Raw genomic sequence first — 23481 nt, forward strand, 5'->3', positions numbered from 1 at the left:
GAAGACTAGCATTGTTCGATCTCTTCTTAATACAATAGAGACCGAACGGAGGGCTCAAGCCCTTTGCGTTTTCTTCCCCGCGAAAGTGCGAGACACGCATTTACGTCCTCCTCTCGTCTACGTGCCCGGAGTGTTGCTTATCTACTTGGCCCTGATTTGATTTCGATATCCTGCCATTCTCTCGCGGGAATTCGCCGTTTCCCACCGCGAAAAATCTACGAGGAGAGAGTTTCCCTGGCTAGTTTTCGAATCACGAAATCTCTTTGTGCGCCGCGCCGTCTCTGTGGAATCGACTGATCGAATATCGGGATACTTTTTTGTCAAGGGAAGCGATATTAGTTCCTGTTATTTGTTCTTCCGCTTTTGTCTGACGCGGAAGTATTCTATGGCCACCCCCCCCCCCTCACCCACTTCGATTCTGCTGTATATCCGAATAGAAAATATCCCCCATGTTTTCTTTTCTTCTGTAAATAAACGATCGCGGTTTAACCCTCGTCCGTCCCTCGTCTCCACAATTCTAATTTGCACCTTGCCACAGTGGTTCGATTGCTATTCGCACTAGCTCAACAAAATTATTTTTTCACGGTTTTTAGTTTTCGGTTTCATGCTTTCTTAAACATCAACTCCGATCTGATTTGCAACGTTTCGCAGGTTCAGACTGCGATTGAACGAAGGAAAAAGCCGAGTACAGAATTATCTTCGTAACTGTCGCAAAGGACTCCACCGTAAGTGTCAAAATTTTGTCCCCGCCACTGCGGAAATCCCCTTTGATATATGATCATTTAGGTCACATTGACACAGTTTCTTGTTAATTTGAAAATTAATTTTGTGCTCGGTGTAGAATTCACATAGTGGTGAAAAATCAATGTAATAGGAGGATAAATACTGGACTTTGTGAATTCCTTCTTTGATAATGGCACTCCTCTACACAATTATACCGTATGTGGTACTGTCAATAAAAGCTCCTACCTCAGTTGTGTGCCCGCCACATGGCTTTTAAAAGTTGCTTCAGAGTTCGGCAAAGTGAGTTAACAGTAACTACGTCGCGACGATAATGAACGATCGATTCTTTCCGAAGAAACACGTATGACTAGTTACACTCCTGTCTCTCGGTTCTCCAAGGAAAGTGTGGAAGTAGTATTCTCTATATAATTGGAAATTTCGTTTCACAAAAGTTTCTATTCAGCATTCCGGTGGAGATGAGTATTGAATATTAATTTAAATGGATTATTGCATTTTGAAAGTACATTTGGTAGGCCCACTTAAGGGTTGAACATGAATTTACATAAACTTATTTCGAGAACACGGGAAGAAGCAAATTTTTACAGGATCAGGCGTTACGTTACGAAAATAAATTAGTAACGAATGCAAACAAGTGGGAAGTGCACTGTGTGCAATTTTTTAAATGATCAGACAGAGTTGGCAAGCCCACGAAAATAAGTCGGAATGTATTGATTTTAAAAGTTTATCGTTCGCGAGAATCCGAACGATCATCTTTGGTGTCAACGAAGATGTGTTAATTGGACGCACAACGTGCAAAAGGGGGAAAAGAGAAGACAATGAAATATCGTCGAGGCGTCGATGCGAAATTAATAGGCGACGAACGAAAAGAAAAGCCTGGGTCGCGCGTTGCATTAATTAAACCGTGAACGTTCTATTTCAATTTCAAATACCGTGGATCTAGCCTTCCGCTGCTCCAGCGGGGCTTGTCTGATCATGAAACGATAATACCACTTCTTCGATTACCTCGCCGACCATCTGCATTTGCATAATTCGCTGGGCAACTTAATTTCTCACGTCTTAACGCAAGCTGGTGTCCCATAAACCACAGTTCTCGCACTCTGATTAATTATTATAGAGTTCCATTTCGAAGAAGGAACTATCCAAAAAACAAAAGAAAACAGTGCGACTTCGATTCTATTATTATTGTAATGCGATTGCTCATCAATTACGGAAATTGCTTCCTATAATCTGCTATACAAAAACACCGTTCTTCGTTATTTTTCAAACTTTAAAACGGATTGCTATTCTCAAGGCAATATACAGGGTGTCCCAAATATGTTTCAATTCCATGAAACGGGTGATTCCTGAGATCATTCGAAGTAACTTTTACTTTTTCGAAAATGTTCTCCGCGGCTTTGTTAAGGAGTTATTAGCGGAAAATACGGACCAATCAGAGCGCGGATACAGCGGACGGATTCCTGCTCAGCGACAGGTTCTGAGCGTGGCGTTGGCATTGGCCGAGCCGGAATCCGTCCACAGTAGCTACGTTCTGATTGGCTCGTGTTTTGCGTTAATATCTCCTTAAGAAAAGCGCGAAGAACATTTTCGTAAAGGACAAAGTTACTTCAAATGATCTCAGGAATCACCCCTTTCAAGGAAGTACCAAATTTTTGGGGCACCCTGTAGATTAATATCATTTTAAAATGCACAAAATTACACGAAAAGCTGCTTTTAAATGGTGCTGTTTACGAAGCCGTTGAAAAGCACTGAAAAATGAAGAAGAAGTCGTCGTTTCTAGAAAAATAAAATGGCGCTGCCGCGTGAAAATCCGCGGGCAAAGGTCCTCCATCGATTTCGGGAATTCTCAACGGCGACCATCGCGCCCGTAAAATCTATAAATTGTAATCCACGGCTCTTACAAAACTTGGCTTCTGCTACCGGCCGATTTCATATAAACGTAACCTTCGCCATGTATTTATACGACCACGTTTATGCCCGCGCACTTGGTATTTCCGCGGGTTAATTCGGTCATAAATATACGTGGACGTCTTTACAGCGATAATCATAGGACCGTGTGCGTGCGCACGTGCACGCCTCCCTACGTGTGCATGCATACAGAGTCCCTCAAGATGAACGAAGAAATATTCTCAGCCGAGAGTAATGTTTAAAACGCAACGCTCTACTAGTTCCTTACTGCTTTATCACGCGGAGTTGCATTATACGGGGAGTCTCGACTTCGCCGTTCTCGCGATTTCGAAATCACTGTATCAAGCCCAATAAAGTATGGCGTCGCGTTGCACGCATACGAACGCCCCGTTATTACTCTCGCGAAAATGAAACGGTCCATTGTGAAAAATGCAACGAGAATTTTTCCACTTTTTTTCGTGCCCTCCGTGCAGTATCGCCGACTATTCGCGGCAGACAGAAGATCGAGTAAATCTATGAAAGGTGAACAAACACGAATTGAAATTTTTATTTCGAAACTGAAGCAACGCACAGCGAAGATTCCGCCTGTCCGCGAAACGGAATAGAGAAAATTCCGAAACTATTATCAAACTTTCATTATCTTTATCCGATTGTGCTCGACGCGTTTGTGTGTGCGCACGCGAGCGGGAACGAGCACGCGAAATCCGTCGCGTCCAGCAATCGGGCTTAAATTCTCGCGTCAATGGGATTCATTTTATTTTTATAAATCAGTGGATCGATTTATTCGGACGTGAACGATGCCAAAATTCCCGTGGACAACTTGGCAGCGCGACGGACGCCCTCGCAGATGAAATTTCCCGTCGATTCGCGTAGAAGCAACAAGCCGGATAATCCTGGAATTTTTCGGCCGATCGAGCTACGCGCGTTAATTACGAGCGGGCAGCGTGCATCGGAAGATTACAGAGGTTTTCAGCCGGCGGGTCCCCTGCAGCCTGCAGCCTGCTGGCCACGTAGCAACTTGGGCACGCCAGAAATTTCACGTCCGGAGAACGAGCTCTTCGGCATTTCGATCGTAGGGGTAGGGGGGAGGTTGGCGTAATTTCGACGACACTTCCCCGGCGGACCATCTCGTTCAAACCCCCAATCCATCGCCCGGAGTAGCCGCTCGAGATCGGACTTAAGATCACATGATCCCAGGGTTTAACGGGCCACTTCGCAGTTATTAAACGATGTTCCATAGCGTAATTCGGATTACTGTCGCGGTTTGTTGGCTGTTCCTCTTTTCTAGTACGTCATTAACCGAATTTCATGGCTAGCCCCTCGGAACTTTATTCCGCCGTGGATCCCCGCTCGCCGCTTAGGAAATCTTTCCGTTTCTAATGACTCGTCCAACTATTTTTACGACTAATTTTCCGGTGAACGATCTCCAAATTATTAGATCCATCGGACTGTTCAAGCTCGGGATCCGTTTTTAGCGCGTTCGCAGAGTCTCTAATCAAATAGGGAGAGAGAGATGATGGCTGTTTTAAACGTAATGAAAGCAAGTCGTCCCTTGGATGACGGACTGCGGGACCATTTTGACTCAAAGTATCTAAAATCTTCAAATCTCATCGTTCACTGTGCCGTCAAGTGCAGCATAAAGACTTATGGCCCATAAGTCACCTTCCCGTTTAAAAGATGAATAACTTTTTTATTTTTCAATCACTTGTTACTATCAATTTTTTATATCTGTCAACTACTTCTATCGACTGAATTATTCTGTCAATATTCTGAAACGTTTGCGACAACAATTCCAGCAACGGATGTTCCAGAATAATTACACAACAAATTGATGAATAATGGCAGAAATGAGTTCGTGAAATCTTTAGTCGCGAACAAGAATGATATTGTACGTGTTGCATCGCAATCAATGGTCATTTCTCGCTAGTCGAACCAAACCAGCTGGCAGAAACAATTTCCAGATCATTTTAGACCTAATCTTCTCCGGATTGGAATTGTTGTCGTTCTTCTCGGAAGACTTTGACTGAAACTTCACCATTTCCGACGTGTGCCGATAAATGGTTCGTGAAACGTAAAACTCACCGTCGACGCCCCGCCATTACCAGTCGAAACTTCGCTTCTTTCCGCGCGGAATTCAACGAAACTTAAGAGGCCGGGAGAATTGAAATCTGCAAATTCCGCGAAGTCACTACGACTTGCGTAAACCTAAATCACCTGGACACACAGTTTACCGTTGCTCCGAGAACGATAAAACTAGATGCAAAAAGGTGTTGCAAAGACTCGTGCTTCTGTAACATGGGATTCGCCTATTACTATTTGCATTGGCAATCGGCAACTTTTTCGTCTTTATACACTTTTTGAGAACTGAAATGACTATGATAATTAGACTGCGCACTTTTATGTAGAATAAAAAATGTATGCATTGTTTGATGACGATTCGATGAAGATTTGTATTGAGGCAAGTGTTTGCAGAGTGTCTCAAAAATGTTGTACTTCCTTGAAAGGGATAATTCCTGAGATCATTCTAGAAGTAACTTTGTCCTTTGCGAAAATGTTGTCCGCGGCTTTATCAAAGAATTATTAACGAAAAGCACGGACCAATCAGAGCTCCCGCTGAGCGTGGCGTTGGCATTGGTTGAGTCAGAATCCGCCTGCTGTATCCGCGCTCTGATTGGTCTGTGTTTTTCGCGAATAACGCCTTATCAAAGCCGCGGAAAACATTTTCGCCAAGGAAAAAGTTACTTCGAATTGCGTCATGAATCACCCGTTCGAAGGATATACAACATTTTTGGGACACCCTGTACATTCTGTACATCGTGGACATTTTTTAATTCTTTAAAATAGGAAATAAAAAACACATATTTGTCTGTTTATCCCTTTTCAAGCAAAGTATTATAAAGCTATAGGTTCTTACTATATTTTAATATTGTTAAAAAAGGTAGTGCATCACTAGTTGGGGTTTTAAAGTTTTTTATTCGAACTCGGAAGACTCCCGGTGGAAATCGGTGACCTAAATAAGAAATGTACTCCGCGGGGTACACGATTCTTACTATTTCACAAAACTTAAAAGGCCGGGAGGACATAAAGAATTATTGTTAGAAAGTTTGTTATCACCTACCTAACAGTAACAAGAAGTTTACCGGCACTAAGGAAATTATAGTCCTTCGTGAAAGGGTTAAAGGAACTTATGAAAGCCAGTAAAAATTACGCGAACGTAAATGCTCCCGGTCTAATCGATTATTTAAGGAGGAAACTTAAGAAGCTCAAGCGATAAAATTCGCTCGTAAATTAGCAGCGAATTGTCTCAAGTTCCCTACTGGAAAATTACGTGACACGATATTTGTGGTTAATTTAAAGTTGCAAGTAATGCATACGGTCGTGGGAAACTATTTATTGGAGTTTTATTAGCAGTCGCGCCAACCCTCCGCGTGTTCTGGCCTTTAGCTCGCATTACAACCATTTTTTTGATGCCGTAGATCGTTTTGTTGGCGCCGTTGTGATAAGTGTTATATTGTTGCGCGCGGACTAGCATTTTCGCTGATTCGCACGCGAAATATACGTTGATGAACAGTAATTATTGGAAATGTTCACTAACTACACGTTCCAATGCAATAAAAAATTTTTCGTTGCATGGCCAAACGAGAACGAAGCTGAGAAAATTTAAGTGGAGCACAAAATAAATTTCCTGGAAAGCTGCATGTGATAGTGGAACTAGATCTCTGATAAACTACTTTTTACACGCGATCGATGACAATCTCACATTCGGAACTCAATTGTTTGCCAATTTATTACCAATCGAAGTGTCTCCTTTTAAAATGAACTTAAAACTGACAAATGCTGTAATTAAATATCATGCACATGAAAGAAAATATTGCGATACAATTTTTAAAAATATGCGATTATATTGTAATTTTAAGCACAACTGTCTGAATATACATTTTGTAATAAATTGTTAGTCGTTACACTTCTTTCATAAAACGAGATCCTTTCATCAAGTTTTCTTTCTACTTCAGAACAGTAATCAAAATTCCTCTCGATTCCCATTTATTTACGAATAACTTCGTTTCATCGCTGTTTACACGTTTTCGTGTCCATTAAATCCGGCATTTCGCATGGTCTGCACCATGGTCTGTTTCGGCTCTGCAGCCGAGCGTATACGATTTATTGTGCCAAACGCTTTCATAGAAAGTAAAATACCTTGGACGTTTCAAACGCGAATCAATCATTTAGAATTCACGCGCGCGCTATTTTGATTATTTTAATCGCCGACGAACGCGCCGGTGTCCCGTGTAAGAGACCGCGGCCATTCTCGAATTTAAATTAAACATGTTAATACAAGGAAAATACTGTGGCCACGCAGAGTAAACCGCATCCGACCTAGATTTTAATTTGCAGAGTCTCACTCTCCTCTGGCGAACATTTTTAATTTAAAATCGCCAGGTTTTGCGATTAATCTCGAAAGAATTAATTCTACAGCCTTGCATAGTAAAATAGGTTTCACGGACGGGAAACCGTTTTTTCCAATTGTATTTTGCCGCAGAATGAATTACAAACCTTCAATCGTACATCCCTTCCAATTTCCGCAAAATTTCATTTTGATCTAGAAATTACGGAATGTCGTACAATACTGTAGCGAGTTAGTGTAAAACTTTAATTTGAAAAAATGGACGATACGTTAGGCGGCGTCGCCAGATCAGGGGAATTGACTCGAACTGAGGGGAGTACAGTTACCCTCTCTCTGCCAATACCGGATTAGTCACGTGACATTGTGACGCATGCGCGACAGAGACGAAACGCGTCACGTGACCGGCCTGTGGCGGAAGCGTGGGGGAATAGCGCCATGGAAGGGGAAAGATAGAGTGGGAGACGAGTCTCTGAGACACTGCGTTCAGGTAGACTTAGTATAATACAAAGTTATTTTAAAATGCGAAAGTCGCACTTTCAATGAACTGCAGTTTATAAGTAGATAAGTTATGCCGTCAATTCATTTCAGTTATTCCAATAAAATGCAAAATGAAGGAAACATAATTTCTATTGGTTAGAAAATTTCTGATATTAAAAATAAATTACTATTGGACAGTATACACGTAATCTTGCATTTGAAATGAAACTACCGTACTATGACTCAAGAAGAAACCAAACAGAGGTGCTAACGAAGGGGCCGAACAATTACATAATACCCGGGAACTCTTGGCAAGTAAATGAGTAGCGAAAGTTTACGACTGTTCGCGTGTCGTTTATAAAATTTAAAGATCGAACAGTAAACAGGAGTAAGAGCGCCATCAAGAGATTCCCGGCAAAGAACACGGAGCTCACGTTTCTTTTGCAGACGTGACTGCCCGTTACAGAATAGGAAACGCGTGAAACCGTAAACCGAAAGTATCCACCGGCGCTGTTGGAAGCGCGAGAGCTTCTCCGTTCCGCTTGTTTAACAAAATTAGCCCGCCGAGTTACTAAACACCTCGCAACGGACAGTTATGCTCCTTTCGGCATCGAGCGCGGCTGCAAAAGGTTTCGCGCTCGGCTTGTCCGTTTGAACCCGGCGCGAGAGGAACAAGCTAACTTTGCAATATGCCAATCTATGAGTTGTACAAATTAACTTTCCGGCGCCTTTCAAAGCAAAACGCGGACTTCATTCTTGGATATAAAATGGACCCAATTTCATTTATGAGTTCAGTGAGAAGAGACGGAGAGAGGACAAGCCGGCGAGAGGCGAATTCATTTTCAGCGCACAATCAGCGCGCATCAGCGCCGCGGTCGCTCGGTCCTGCGATACCGAATATTCTCGTCAAAAATGCAAGTGACATCTTTCCTTTGATTGCGGCTAGAAAAGCCAGCGGAAGGCGGCCGACGAAGAATAAAAATGAAGACAATAAGGGTGAGGCGGAGGAGGGAGAGAGGACTTAAGAAATCACGCCACAAAGGAAATCATCTCGTTCCAGCCGCGCTGGATGGACCTCCAACCAGTGTCGCCAGATGAGGGGAGGGATCACGAATCGAGGGGAAAAATTTACCCTCTCTCTGCCAGTACCCGGAGTATGCACGACAGAGACGGAACGCGTCACGTGACCGGGCCGCGGCGGGAGCGTGGGGAGTAGCGCGGTAGAAGGGGAAGTTAGAGTGGGGGAATAAGTCTTGATCTAGCGACACTGGCCAGTGTCGTCAGATAAGGGGAGGGATCACGAATTGAGGGGAAAAATTTACCCTCTCTCTGCCATTACCCGGAGTATGCACAACAGAGACGGAACGCGTCACGTGACCGGGCCGCGGCGGGAGCGTGGGGAGTAGCGCGGTAGAAGGGGAAGTTAGAGTGGGGGAATAAGTCTTGATCTAGCGACACTGGCCAGTGTCGTCAGATAAGGGGAGGGATCACGAATTGAGGGGAAAAATTTACCCTCTCTCTGCCAGTACCCGGAGTATGCACGACAGAGACGGAACGCGTCACGTGACCGGGCCGCGGCGGAAGCGTGGGGAATAGCGCGGTAGAAGGGGAAGTTAGAGTGGGGGAATAAGTGTTGATCTAGCGACTAAAGGCTCGCCGACGACATATCTCATCGCAAGCTTATTCCGCTCCTTGCAGGAGTCATCAAACCTTGGGAATTAAGAGTGCCCCGCTTTGAGAGCATGTCGGAGGAATTACTTAAAAATGTGTAACACGACAATTGAATTGTTTGGCGGAGGTCGTCGCGTTTGTTCCGGGTCACCGTTTCCATCGGTCGACGCTCGAACGTCGCGTCCAAAACTCGCCCCCGCGTGACGAATACGTTTCCGCGTTATTCGTTTCGCGGGCTGTTTGCTTTTTCGTCGCCCGTTGATGGGACGATTTTCATAAGGCATTGTTGATTCGTCCGAATGGCGTAGGTGTTAACGCGATGCACACGTTCGCCCAATATTTGCGAAAAGTGTGTCGATGCGCGCGAACGACGCGCCTCTCCGTGCCCCGCCGGTTGCACCGGCCTTCCCGTGCAAATACAGGGTGAACGTGTTTGCCACCCACGGGAGCGTTATAATATTTAATTTGTTGTTGCAAAGTTTGTACTGCGTCCGATTGATTACGACGCGTGCACACACGCGCGAGTACGTGCGAGCGCGGACCCGTTGCGTCGAGAAAGAAAATCGATGGAAAACAAAAGATCTCTGACAAAACTATTGCAACGGGTGACTGCGGATCTTTCATGCAAAATAAAAATGTTCGGAATCGACTGCGTAGGACAGATGATCCAAATACGCGTCTATTTATATGCATTTCTCATTCACACCGAAATTTCACTAATACACTTTTGTTCCGATATAAGACGATGGCGCGGGACCGACTTTCGTCGTATTTCGGATGAGGGTACCTATGCGGTTAAAAGTTTTAATAGATTGAATACATCGATTTTCTTAATCTCTTTTCATTTTTCTACTACTTTTAAGTTTCACCAACTCATTTTTTATATAACCGCATAAAATCCACAGTCCAATGAGCAAACACATAACTTGACGATTTCATATTAAGAGAATGTTTGAATGAAAGTCTAGCTACACCGAGTTATTGTCGTTTCTCTACTGGAGTCTCAAATAGAGATTAATCTTCTGTTTTAAGACAAAATGTTGTCTCGCTTATGGTAAGTGAAAACAGACGCTTAATTTGCATATGTGTTCCGCAAGCACAATTGCGTATAAACGCATCGGCACGAACCATCCGTTCGTGATTAATGGAAAATAGCAGAAGTAAATATCGGAAAAGTAATCAGTTTCTTCGGGGAATTTAAATAAACAACTCGGCGACTTCGTATGCCGTTCGATGATGCCGGATATTAGTTTTCCATCGAAGAATGGCTACACTGTTGTCGACTGAATTAACTGTTCCCTCCGAGTTGCAGTAATGATATTCTTTAACGATCCACCTCGACCTATTTCCCAACTGTTTTCGCTGAGAGTTCATAAGTTTATTTTCGAATTGCTCGGTAAAAAGCAGTCCACGCAAATTACATGACGACTGCAATCAATAATCTATGTAATTCAATATAACAATATTATTTCACTGCATCATAACACAAATTTCATTAATTCATCTATAATAATATATTCAAAATATTAAACATTAATATTTGTTTGAACGTTATAAACATATTTGCTATGCATTCGTTGAATATCAAAACAGCTCTGCACAGATAAATAATATTAAAAATACGCCTATTATCATTTATTAGTTTATTATAGTGAAATTCGAACACTGAAGTGTCTGCAACGCAAATATCTTTGAAACGGTCAAATTCAATATTGTGTCGCTTATCGTTAATTTTGCGAGGCGATATTTCTAAAGTGTTTGTTGTCAAATAACGTTTTCAATTTGGTGGTAATACCTGTCAGAGATGAGCTTTCTTTCAGACACATAATCCGCGGTGTGGCAGCCGATGGTATGAGTTATTACTGCAATAAACAGAACAATACTACTTAGCGTGCGCGTAATTGTCATTGCGCTCATCGAAACCGCGGGCTAATCGGAACTGAAACGGCTTGAATTCCCCGCGTAATTTTCGTTTCATTTCAAAATGGTAATACGCGTATCCACGATACGAATTAGAATCTGCGGCCCATCCGCATATTTCACGCGATCATGTTTGCTGAACCTCTATTCACAACCTTCGCGGATTATCCTTGTTTTTGGTAAAACACATAACAATCGACTTTCCGTGGCACCGCCTGGTCATTAATTTATTAATGCTCGTGCCGGTGACATAGTACACTCTGACACGACGCATACTATCCGAAATACAATACCGAAAATCAAGGACAAAAATAGGGAGCACGACTGCGAGGGCTTGAATTTACATAAAAATTGCTGTACCGCGGTTTTTGAGGACATAAATTGCAGATCTGGGGGTGAAAGTACTATTATATAAAACACTGATTGAAAGTGAAACAATAATTTGCCTTGGAAAACTAGAGATTGAAGAGTACAGTGTTTACTCGATATGTGTCCAGAACACAGGTGTAGCCACGGACATATATCGGTCAGGAGATACTATTCTTTGTTCCACGCCGAGGTCTCTCGAGCTTCGTGGGCCCTCACGGGGTACACCCCGCGGCAGTGGGGATAGTTATGGGACTTTTATCGGTTAGGCATTTGTGACAATAATAGAGCAAACACTGTACTTTGTTTCTAATTATTAGACTGCGGATCTTTGTGCAAAATAAAAATTGTTAAATCGTTAAATCGTGTCCGACTTATTTAATCGTCTTCATCTTGTTAAATCGTCTTCGATTCATTAAAATGAGAAATACATTTTCAATGAACTCCTGTCTCTTACGAGAAATTTTTCATTCCCCATAAAAATCCGCAGTTCAATCGTGAAATATTACATTTCGTCGATTCAACTTACAATACAAACACAGTGAACACGAAATAATTGCAAGTTCCGTTAACAAGAAGATGAGGTTCCTCCGATTTCGTTTAGTTTCGCGAGTTTGATAGAACTGTCTAAAATTTTCTTTTTTTAGGGGGGGAAAACACCTAGCTATACTCATCTGGAACGTTCTTTTCGTGCAGTCCCATTGAGACGCAAAACGAAGCCGACATTCTTTGATCCAACATTGAAATTTCAGCAGCCGATCAAAGCGAAAGGTTTCTCGCGAGAGGAACCGTGGCTTTGAGTGATCACGCGCCGCTAAATCCATGAAAAAGGCTGCCGATTTCACAGTCTCTACGTACGTCCCAACTATTAACAAAATCCCATAGCACAAAGAAACAACTATTCCAAACGAGATATTCCGTTCCTAATTTTTGAAGCTATTTTTACTCGAAACTATACTCGCTGAAGAACTACAAAACTAGCGGCCAGCGTTCAAAACCGTCTGACGATCGCGATTTGTTAAATCACATAAAAAGAAACTCAAATTAAAACTATGCATGTCGTTATTTATATTTCTGACGCATAATATTCTCTTTGATATTTCTTGTTACAATATCTTCTTTCTATAACAGGAAACATTGCATCTAACAGAATATTGTAACTATGAAGGACACTAATAAAGTGTTAAATTATTAAATGTGTACAGTAGTTTCAGTCTTTTTCGATCGTTCATGCAGACTGTGGATCTTTATGCAAAATAAAACTTTGACTGCGCATTTTAATTAACATAACATTAGAAGAATGTAAAGGAATACATATATTGTTTGCGACTTGAATAATTTTTATTCTGCACGAAAATCCACAGTATTATTATAGTTAACAATCATTTTTAGACGGTAATAATTTTAAATGCTTGTTCTGTCTTTACTTTTTGTTATAAATTCATAATCGGCTAACATACCTGTTATGTCGCTTATAAATAACAGAAAATTCAGAAAAAAGGATTAACACTTTTGCATGCAAAAATACGTTCTTGCTTTGTGGTGGCGCCATTTTAATTTTAGATATTTCGTAGTTACATTTCCGAGAGGAATTACGTTTCCAAGTGGAGTTACATTTCCGACCAGAGTTGAATAACTAATACGTGTACTTGCAACAGAAAGCACCAGCAATTTTTACGCAACCACTGCTATTGTTTCGCTTTACATTGAACATACTTGTTTCAAACAAAAACATAACTCCTTCTATTTTTAATAGAAAAGGGTGGATAATTACGAGCTGCACAAAGTAACTGTTTCAAGAAATACATTATCTTTCGGCTACTATGAACTATAACAGAATGCGTTCATTATCATTTCCATGCTCTACTTACTATAATAGGAGACTGATGGAAAATAGCGTTCGGCACGGTGCCAGTTAAAAACTAATTTTTACACGAGTTAATTAAATTGCTTTAATTGAATAACTGTCCAAAAAGATCAAAAATTGATCGTTACGGTTCGGTCGTTCATACATATTCTCTTTTTCACATACAAATTACAAGAACCAGCATAAAAGTGTAATATAGTTTCCTCACTGTAGTCTGCAGATGGATCAATATTATATATAATAAACATTTTAGTAAAACACTGGTCTGATGCTTCTCAAAAACCATGTACTATTTACATTTACACTTTATAAACACCAAAATTTGTATTTTATCGCGCTTTTCGCACTTGTAGCGACTCTTTGCATAAATCTACATATACTAAATAAGGTTATCATGCGCATAGTGAGTGAATTGTATAGAAACACTTTATTAAAACACTTTATAAATACGACGGTATTTATTTCATTATTCTGGAATTTGTGAAGACCCTTTTACATAAATCTACATATGCTAAATAATATTCTCTTTATTTAGCGGAACGTATAGGATACAAAATATGTAGTAAAAAGTGATGCAACAACACTGGATCGAAATTCTTTTTGTCTTTCACGTATTATGTTGCGAACCCTGTTCCTCGGTTTCGACACATTCCGGAGTCCAACGTGCAACTGACCGCCGAGAAATGCTCTGCACCCGGCACTTTTCTTCAGGGCGTCAGTTAACCTTCAACGGGAAGCTCCTAATCCTGCTGGAATTAATTTAACCGTGAAATGTGACGGCCAACCAGTCGTGGCTTTAATGCATCCACGGAAATAATGCAGCAGCCGCAGTTTCAAAGGACGCATCTCGGCGCCAACGCCGCCCGCGTAATTAATGAAGACGAATTGGACCACGTTTCTGCGCATCGTTTCGAGGCGCGTTCGCACGTGAAAGATTCCTCTCGCGGCGAACTATACTTCTTGATAAATTATTCAAATATACGCGACCGTTATTCAGGGGAAATACCGAACAAACATTTGCTGCCTTCGGACACCTCGTTTCGACAACTGAAAAACGCCTGCCTGTTCGTGGAATGTTTAAACTTTCGCCTTGCGTCGTTCTGGTCAATCCTACATTTTTTTAATTATATATGTTTAATTTTTATATCTATTATCGACGTTGTTAACTTTATGCTTTAAATGTATGCGAAAACTTCATCTTCACGAATTAGAAAACAATATGAAAACGTCCAATTTTATATAGTCGCCAGATGAGGGGAGGAAGCACTAATTCAGGGGAAAAAGTTAACCATTCTCTCTGCCAGTAACGGAGTATGTACGACAGAAACGGAACGGGTCACGTGACCGGGCCGCGGCGGACGCGTGGGGGAATAGCGCGGTAGAAGGGGAAATTAGAGTGGGGGAACAGGTCTTGATCTGGCGACACTGATGCAACCTTAGACAAGTTTGAAAATGGAGAGTCAGTACTATAGAAATATCGAAGAAACATAATGGATAGTGTTGTAAATAAATTTGTAAGGCACATTATTTTAACACAAATTACTATTGTTGTGGAAAAAGTGTATCTATCTCAATCGTACAATTTAGAACCACGGTATAGAGCAAGCATACGATAAATGCCCTATGGGGCATTCCCTAGTGAGCTATGTATATAGCTCCTTTGAAATCGAGAGCAATGAGACCACGCCTACACAGAACATTATGCACAAAGAGAGAACAGGATAGATAGACCTTCTATCGCCGTCGATGTCAAACTTGCGGGATCGAGAATCTCCTTTTCTCTGACGTCATTTGTTCCCGAAGTATTGGCCCCGAGGGAAACTCGGAGCTTCCAGTCCATCGCAAACTTACCACCTAATACAACAATTTAATCATGAAAAATTTAATGCAGCACGAACAAGATTATTTTACACATGGCCAAACATCCTCAAATTAATTTATCCAACTGCTATGCATTATGCAAATTTTAAAAGTAAAATAATTAATGTTCCATGCAACCATCTCTTCGATCTAACATAATTAAAATTATAAAATATGTGAAACTTACGCTTCAATCAATTGAACGTAAACGGTGAATTGAAAATGGTGATTTCAACGAACATTGTATTTGGTAAACACTGCCTACTTTAAAAAAGACTCTTTTGTCTTTTTCCTATTTGTACGAGGAGTCCTGGGGACCAACGCTTTCATGGAAATGAATATTTTCGTCGGAGGAATTGCAGATAACCGCGGAAATGAATTCAATTAATCTGTATACTACTTTGTGGACTCGCGTAAGAAAGAAGTTTCCTACGCTGTAAATGTTCCTCTTATCACTTGCCGCTCTTCATATATCACTCTCCTTCGTCCCTTTATTCTCGCCCTATCTAACAAGTGCCCTACTTATCTACGAACCTCGTTCTTCCCTCCCACAACTATTTTTCTCGCGTTAAGTATTTTTATTTCGCTATTTTCGCCTTCGCTCTAAACGCCGGAGTAAATTATAAGTTAGCGAGCGTGCTCGCTAAACAACTTCTAAATCACTTTATATTTTATAGCGACGTCAGACTGTCCAAAGATGTACGAAATATTTAGGATTAAACATTTTCTGCATTATCGACAAGGTTTGACCGATATATAAAAATTGTAGTACTTAATTAACGTCTCCAGGAGCCGACAGGAGGCTATTGGTCTCCTTAAAAATAAAACTCGGGCATAATCGACGGAAGTTGGGTGTGCACGCTTGATGAATCATCCAGTCATCTTTCATCGACCGAAGTCATGTTCCTTCCGGCAGTGTTAATGAGCTGCGGACACCGTCGAAACCGTAATTATCTCGAGCAAAGTGCATGAATTCAGTCTCTCCGCCATGCTCGATGAATGCACAGACCACCGTGGAAAAATAAATATTCAAATATGCGTAACAATAGCGGAAGCGAAGCGGTGCCACGATTTGTGCCCGTGCCCGTATCTAGATCGAAGAGCGAATAAAATTAGCCTAACTAACGTCGGCGGGAGATGATCCATCAAATGCAGTTCGTGCTTTCTATGTGGTCTAGGTCAGCCGTACTCAACATTTTTTGTTTTCCTCGGCCCACGTGCACATGTTCGTGACAAACACATGAATAAATAAATAAACAAACACGACGTACCGTTGCTTAAAAATTTAGGTCGTCAGACGTTTAAAAAATTACCGAATAATAAATGTAAGAAATACGTTGAAAAAGGGTGGAACATTTTGCGCATACACGGAACAAACAAAATTCCTCTTCGGAAAGGTTCGGAAAGACATTGAAGTGGTCTGTCTCGTTCCCAGGCGAATTCGATGGATTTTATATTCCCGTAATTTCATGGACAGCCAGTTCGGAAGGCAAAAGTGGCTCGTAAACTTTAGATTTATTATTTATCGCGGGGACGGCGTGTGATTTATCGCGCGTTACGGGGTCGCCTTGTTTTTCCACGGCTCGTGAAATAAAATTCCGATGTATTTTCAACGCGGAGACAAGGGCTGGCGCCTCTACTAATTTCACTCCCCCGTCATACACCTTACTTACAGTTGCACATCACGCACAATGCGATTTACGTCATGTGCGGGGGCTCGTGACGAGCTACCCGCCGCGTTCTGTAACGCCGGAGCATCCCTTATGTAGTAATCTCGCCCGAAAATATTGCGGCAGTACAACCAGGCATGGTCGCAAATTTACAAGTAGCACGTACCGAATAAAGTTTATGAGATTCGGATCGTCTCCGTTGTGGACGACGCGCGTTTTATTGTTTGCCAATCGCGCCGTGATGCCGCGTTTGGACTACTCATTGCATATGCAATCAATACCGGGAATAGGTTGAAATGGAGCTGCTGCACTGACCTGTAAAGCTCTAACTTTTTTTTTTTTATTGTTCCAACTAGCCGTTTTCGTCAGGGCGTAACCGTCGCGGTTTAGTGTTCGATAGTACTAGCATTAATTATAATCGGAGTTTGGCAAAGTATTATGAACTGTGGATCCTTATGCAACATAAATATTATCTACCTCAATTGAAACAAACTGAATCATAAAAATTAATTTTCTTTCTTAACAAAATTAATTCTCCTTCTTTCCATGGGTTCATAATAATATGACAATATTTCTTAATTATTCTGATGTTTTTACTGTTTCCGGCACATTTTTATCATAAATGCTTAAGATCCTCAGTGAAATTATTATTATTAAAGATATGAATGATCTCGATCTTTAATTAGTCAGAAGTTTGTAAATTCTTGTTTTTATTTTCACTAATGTTATTTTTCTGTTCTTGTTACAAGAAACAACGAAATAATTTTTTTTTTCAAATGGATTTCTATTCAAATAATACATTTACAGAAAAATTACGTTCAGAGTAAAATTAATCCCGCATAGTTCATAACGTGATATTTTTTCATCCGTTTGCTGGAGGGTAAAAACGGTACTTAAAGTAGTATTTTATCCAGAGGATATTAAAAATACTGAAGCTTATGTTTCCAAAATTTTATTCATTTTAATTTAGTTTATAGCGTAATATAACAACGTGCACGCAGCACCTCTCTCCTTGTTATTATAGTTTTTTGTTCCTAGGAATCTCTGCTTGCGATAATGTTGTCATATAATACCATACTGTTTATAAACATGCCAGTATAGACGCGGACTCTATTAGGATAACGTGAACGAAAATGCATGATATATGTACATCTCTAGGTAGACGTATACATATACGAAAAATAATATACCAGAATTCGAAGCATCAACAAGGACAAATACATACTATATAACGACAAAAATCTGTATTGTTGCATTGACAAAGAAAATAATTAGCGTAGTTAAGTTAGGTGGTCTACGTTGTATAATAGTGTCGAAATAATCGAAGAAAAACTGTCTTAATGCGAAACACTATTCTAAACTTACAGCATATTTTTTTAACTTGAAAAGTACCTCACGTGTCGTGGAATTTTCTAAACAAAATTGAAATTGAAAGAAAAAAGTGCATGCGAATATATAAAGCCAACGTGTATGTTCACTTCACTTATTTTTATCGCAACCGTACGCTTAAAAATATTTCAACGAGAACTAAAATATTTTAGTTTATTTAGATACGCGATAAATTCAACGAGAACTGAAATATTTTAGTTTATTTAGATACGCGATAAATGTAGGCAGCAAAGAAATAAAATGTCTAAATTTATTCGGACCAAGCTCGTTTCCGCTCAATGTGTTATCAATACTTAACCGGATAGAATGATTAATTTCTTTGTACAGAAAATAAAGTGATACACGGAGATACCGTAATTTATAGTAACCGGAAGCATCTGTCGAACGCATCAGGGCGCATCTGTTGCATACTCTAATGGATACCAAAATTCCCTACCACGCAAGCCGCTCCCTGATAATAGAATATTTAATTATTTTAACAGGCCAATGAAATCTCGCCGATTGTACGTGAAACCCGTACTGAATGCTTTTAATTATCGACGTTAACTAATTATATTTTCGACGGTGTGCGGCTCGTAACGATGCGAATTCCCGGCACGAGTATTCCAACTGGAAACATCGAATTACTCGTATGATGTCTGTCCGATCCAATTCCATAATTAACCATCTAATCGATGATCTAATTCCTGCACTGTCGCATTGGTTTAGGGGGGGGGGGGGGGGTCGCCGTGCCGTCCTTTGAAATTGACGGGCTGACGGTAAACGTCGCGCGTCTTAATTCCTGATACGAGGCAAAATTGACGTCGCCGCGGGATTGACGTCGCCCCCATCACATAAATCGATTCGGGTGATGGAAAAATTACGCGTTTACCTACGGCTTCCCTTACGGCCGTTCACTTGAAACCGACTTTCTATATTCAATAGAAGGACTAAATTACTATTTCATCTGTGGTTTGTGTAATGTATATTCGATAGACGGTGTCGAGGTTCGGTACAAGCACGTTGTGCGCTTAAAATGTTTGATCGTTTTAAAGGTATACAGTGTCCGCCGAGATTCATCCAGGGAACACTGAAATCTGCTATACGCAATTACTATCTAATTGCCTATACGAAATGGACATCTAATCTAGTATACATCATGGTTCTCCCGTAGCCGATAGCAGTAATTCTCCGGCTTATCCCGTCAACGAACATTACTCCACCGAGCGGCAATTATCGAGAAATCAATCAAGAATGCGATTGTAGCCGTGGACATTCTCTGCATACACATTCAATCCCGTTTGTTGCGACCCTCCATTCGCCGACTGCTTTCCCTCGTTTCCTTTAACTACATTTGCAATTTTAACGAGTAATATGTTGTACGTTACATATACAATTGTATGCATACGTAATGCCAGTAATGACCACCACTCCCGTCAAGACCTTCTACCACTTCCGGCACCTTTCACTGGGGATGATTCGTCCAGGTTGAATACCCAAAGTGAACAGTCTACATTTGCCTTCACTAATCACTTTGGATGATCACTTTGGAGGAAATGTAGATGAAAACAGTATTTACACCTTTCACTGTGGATAAATCGTCCGGGTAGAATATCCAAAATGAACAGTGTAAATTCGCCATCACTGGATGAATCTTCATCTTTGGATGAAATACGGATGAAAACAATCACCACATCTTTCACTGTGCATGAATTCTCCCGGATGAACATCCAAAGTGAACAGTCTACATTTGCCTTCACTAATTACTTTGGATGGTCACTTTGGATGAATTACGGATGAAAACAATCTTTACACCTTGTACTGTGGATGAAACATCCGGGATAAACATCGAAAGTGAACAGTCTAAATTCACGTTCACCAGTCACTTTGGATGATCACTTTGGATGAAATGTAGATGAAAACAGTCTTTACACCTTTCACTGTGGATTAATCGGCCGGGTTGAGTATCCAACGTGAATAGTCTAAATTCTACTGAACGTAATTTCATTCGATCCTCGGCGCGCACTCAGAAAACATTTTGCAAGCGACACCGGAAGTTCAGGTCGGACGCTAATCCGGTCCTCGTTGTTCTTGTTCCAGGGGAGCACCCAGCTGCAATGCAGCACGGAAACACGGCAGCAGGCTCGCCGACATCGAAGACGGTCCTCGTGATGCTCGCCTTCTTTTTGGGTCAATTGAGATAATGTGTGTGTTCGCGTACGTGTCGTCTGCGCGTGTGTCTACGAATGAGCTGTCCACGGACGTGTGCGAATGCGTATGCGTGATCGAATGTGTGCATGTTGCGCGCGTATGAGCGCCAGAGCGGATCTTGATGCGATGAATCTTATTAACCGAGTGTTAGGTGAAATTCGATGGATCGTTGGACTCAATAAGACATAGTAACCCCACCTCCCACCCCCACCCACCCGTTTGTATCTCGTTCGAATTTACAATCGAGGATGTCGTGGAGCGATCGTCGGTGAAGTCATCATCATCGGAAGTTCTCTTCATCGCGATGGATGCCTCTCAGGAGAAGCGAGTCGGTGAGTTCCTCTTTCGTTTCTTTGGATATTCGGTTCAAGGTCAATCGTCGATGACAGCGTTGTTATAGTTTTATTATTTCACGAATTGAAAATTGGCGCGAAAAATTTGCCCGGAAATCAATTGAAGTTCAACAAACTGTAATCAGATTAGTGATCAGCTATGTGATTGCAGTGCAACGAAATCGCTGGGAAACGATCATATTTATCGAGCAATCAGAAGTTGCGTTTAATAAGTAACAGGTGTAATCGGACCGACCGAGACGTGATTAACTGACTAATCACGGAATCATTACACTTTGGATTACCTATGATTGAAGCAATAAGTTAATTATGGTATCGAGCGTCATTATGCTGCGCGTACGTTACCGATACTGGGACAAGTCGAAGCAATTTTTCCATTGAACGCGGACTACTGATTGGTAATGATCACGAACATTCTTCGGGAATCTTTTATATTTTTTTATGTTTTTGTTTGTTTATTATAAGAGTAAAGCAATCAATTACGCAGACAATTGTTCTCGAAATGAAAATGTATTAAATGTTAAAAAAAAAAAAGGTGAAAGAACTGCAAGCGCAATAATGCACGCATTGCATTATTTTCGTCTGGAATTTTCATATTTTTGCCGCGCGTTTCGTCACACTGTCGTAATGAAACGAAAGGGGTATGTGAAAGTGGAGCTAAATTTATCAACGTGATGCATATTGTTTAAAATTTTCGCAAAATTTGGAAAACGATATTGTCGATGTAAACGTGGAATACAATTTGTTTAATTATTCTGGCGCTACAATTGGCGAATTAGATTCTTGTTGAAGTTACCAAAAAATGAATAGATCGTGGGTAATTGTATGAATCAGATCTCCAGCCAACACTGTCAGCCTTGGAGCTGCTAAAAAATGAAGAAACCGCGTCGGCGGCATTGTTACAGATCGCGGAAGCAAGGATCCCGGATGAAAAACTCCATTATCGAATTTCATTTCTGTTCGGTGCACTAGTTTCGTAACTAGTTCACGCGGCGAAACGAACGAACAATGTTGCCGTGTGATCGGTGGTTGTTAGCGGTACATTTTAAGGGAATTAAAGGCCACTGATGAAAAAAGTTTTCGGGCGAAAATAACGTTGTTTTCCGGCGACGAAATTTCCGAATTGCAGGTCGACAGTTATGGAAAGATTAAAGTCAATTGTCAAATTTCTGACTTTCGAAAAGGGCAAACCTTCCCATGCCTTTATTTCATGAGTAATACTCTTTTTCTTTATTTTATACCAATTATTTAAAATGATTTATTCTAGATACAAGGCAATTACGTTACTAAACTATATTCAGATTGTTCTGTTTTATATTTTAACAACGCACTGCTTATGCCAGATTGTATAAACTTAAATTAGTAAGTTATATGTTAAAAATTCTGTGTCAGTGTAGTAAAGAAAGTAAGAAAAGAAAAATGATGGGAAAAAATGTCTGAATAGCGTATGAATTTTTGGCATGATATGTTCAGGAATTGTATCTAACGCAGAAAGTTGAAAATTGCAGACGAAAACAATTAATTTTGTATGGTAATCAATGAAAACAGTTTCTGAAATTCTTTGAAGGAATTACTAGTATTTTTTTAAGAAGATTGCACAAAACTTTTACAAAACGTCTACATGGAATTACAAGAAGGCAACAATGCGTAAAAATGTAACATTTAAATGTTACTAACGTTGTACTATATGTACATCTATGCAAAATGACTTACTATTGTTAATAATCCGACAAATACTGTACAATGCGTTAAACGGAAGTTGTCATCGACGATCAAATTATGCTTACTTCGATATCAATTTGATTGATTTAATAAATAAAAAATATTTTTGCTGCAGTTAACAATTGTACGACATTAAGAATGTATTTACCATAACAAACCATGATTATAATTAGTGAGAGAGATATATTAAATTCTTCTAAAGTGACAGCAGAAAATAAACGAAATTAAACATAAACCATCTATGTAGTGAGGACCCGCTCTGTTGTATATTCATGAACACATTAATTTTCATCATCATCTTCTATCACAAAACAAAAAATAAAAACTGATAAAATTTAAAAATACAATTTTGTGTTAACAATATATAAATTTGGAGCATTATGTCTACTTTGCGTCTTTATTATCACGTTATATTATGTTTTTAACAAATAAATGTAACTTGCAGTTATAACTATGATTAAGTGTCGTTTCATCGCAATAATAAAATAGTATTTGCAATGAAACATTTTTACAAAAATACGTACACGTAAGGGACACTGCATGTTTCGAAATTATGCTGTAACTTTTTGAGCATAAGTGTACTACAAGAGAGTCTAACGTGAAATTGGACACGAAAATCTGTGATTTATGTATTACTTAATTTACTACGAATTTACTATATCTCTGCCACGGCCGATAGATAAAACACAAATCCGTATACAACAAATTCAGCTCAATTTGTGCTATTACCTGTAATATCCGATTATGTACGAGTTTTTTATGACGTATTAATATATCAACGCACAATTGTATATAAGTTATGTCGTGTAGTTACGTCAACCATGAAGCATCATGTATCATAGTGAATTAATGGTAAAGAAAACACGTTTATTGTATTATTACAAACGATGGTTAACGATGGTTGGTTTTTATGTTTTCTAATATAATATGCATTACTAGTAA

At 40.3% G+C, this 23481-nt stretch overlaps 1 protein-coding gene across 1 annotated transcript in view; it reads left to right on the forward strand.

Moving 5' to 3' along the window:
• Dpr1 (defective proboscis extension response 1) overlaps positions 1-20991 on the forward strand; it is a 426632-nt gene extending 405641 nt beyond the window's left edge. The window contains exon 6 of the mRNA XM_076789143.1: positions 20354-20991. Within this exon, the coding sequence (XP_076645258.1) occupies positions 20354-20457 (104 nt within the window). The 3' untranslated portion in view covers positions 20458-20991. The remainder of the gene's footprint in view (positions 1-20353) is intronic.
• Positions 20992-23481: the final 2490 nt, after the last annotated feature.

Source organism: Halictus rubicundus, chromosome 1 (assembly GCF_050948215.1).
Source record: "Halictus rubicundus isolate RS-2024b chromosome 1, iyHalRubi1_principal, whole genome shotgun sequence".
NCBI classification, from domain to species: Eukaryota; Metazoa; Arthropoda; class Insecta; order Hymenoptera; family Halictidae; genus Halictus; species Halictus rubicundus.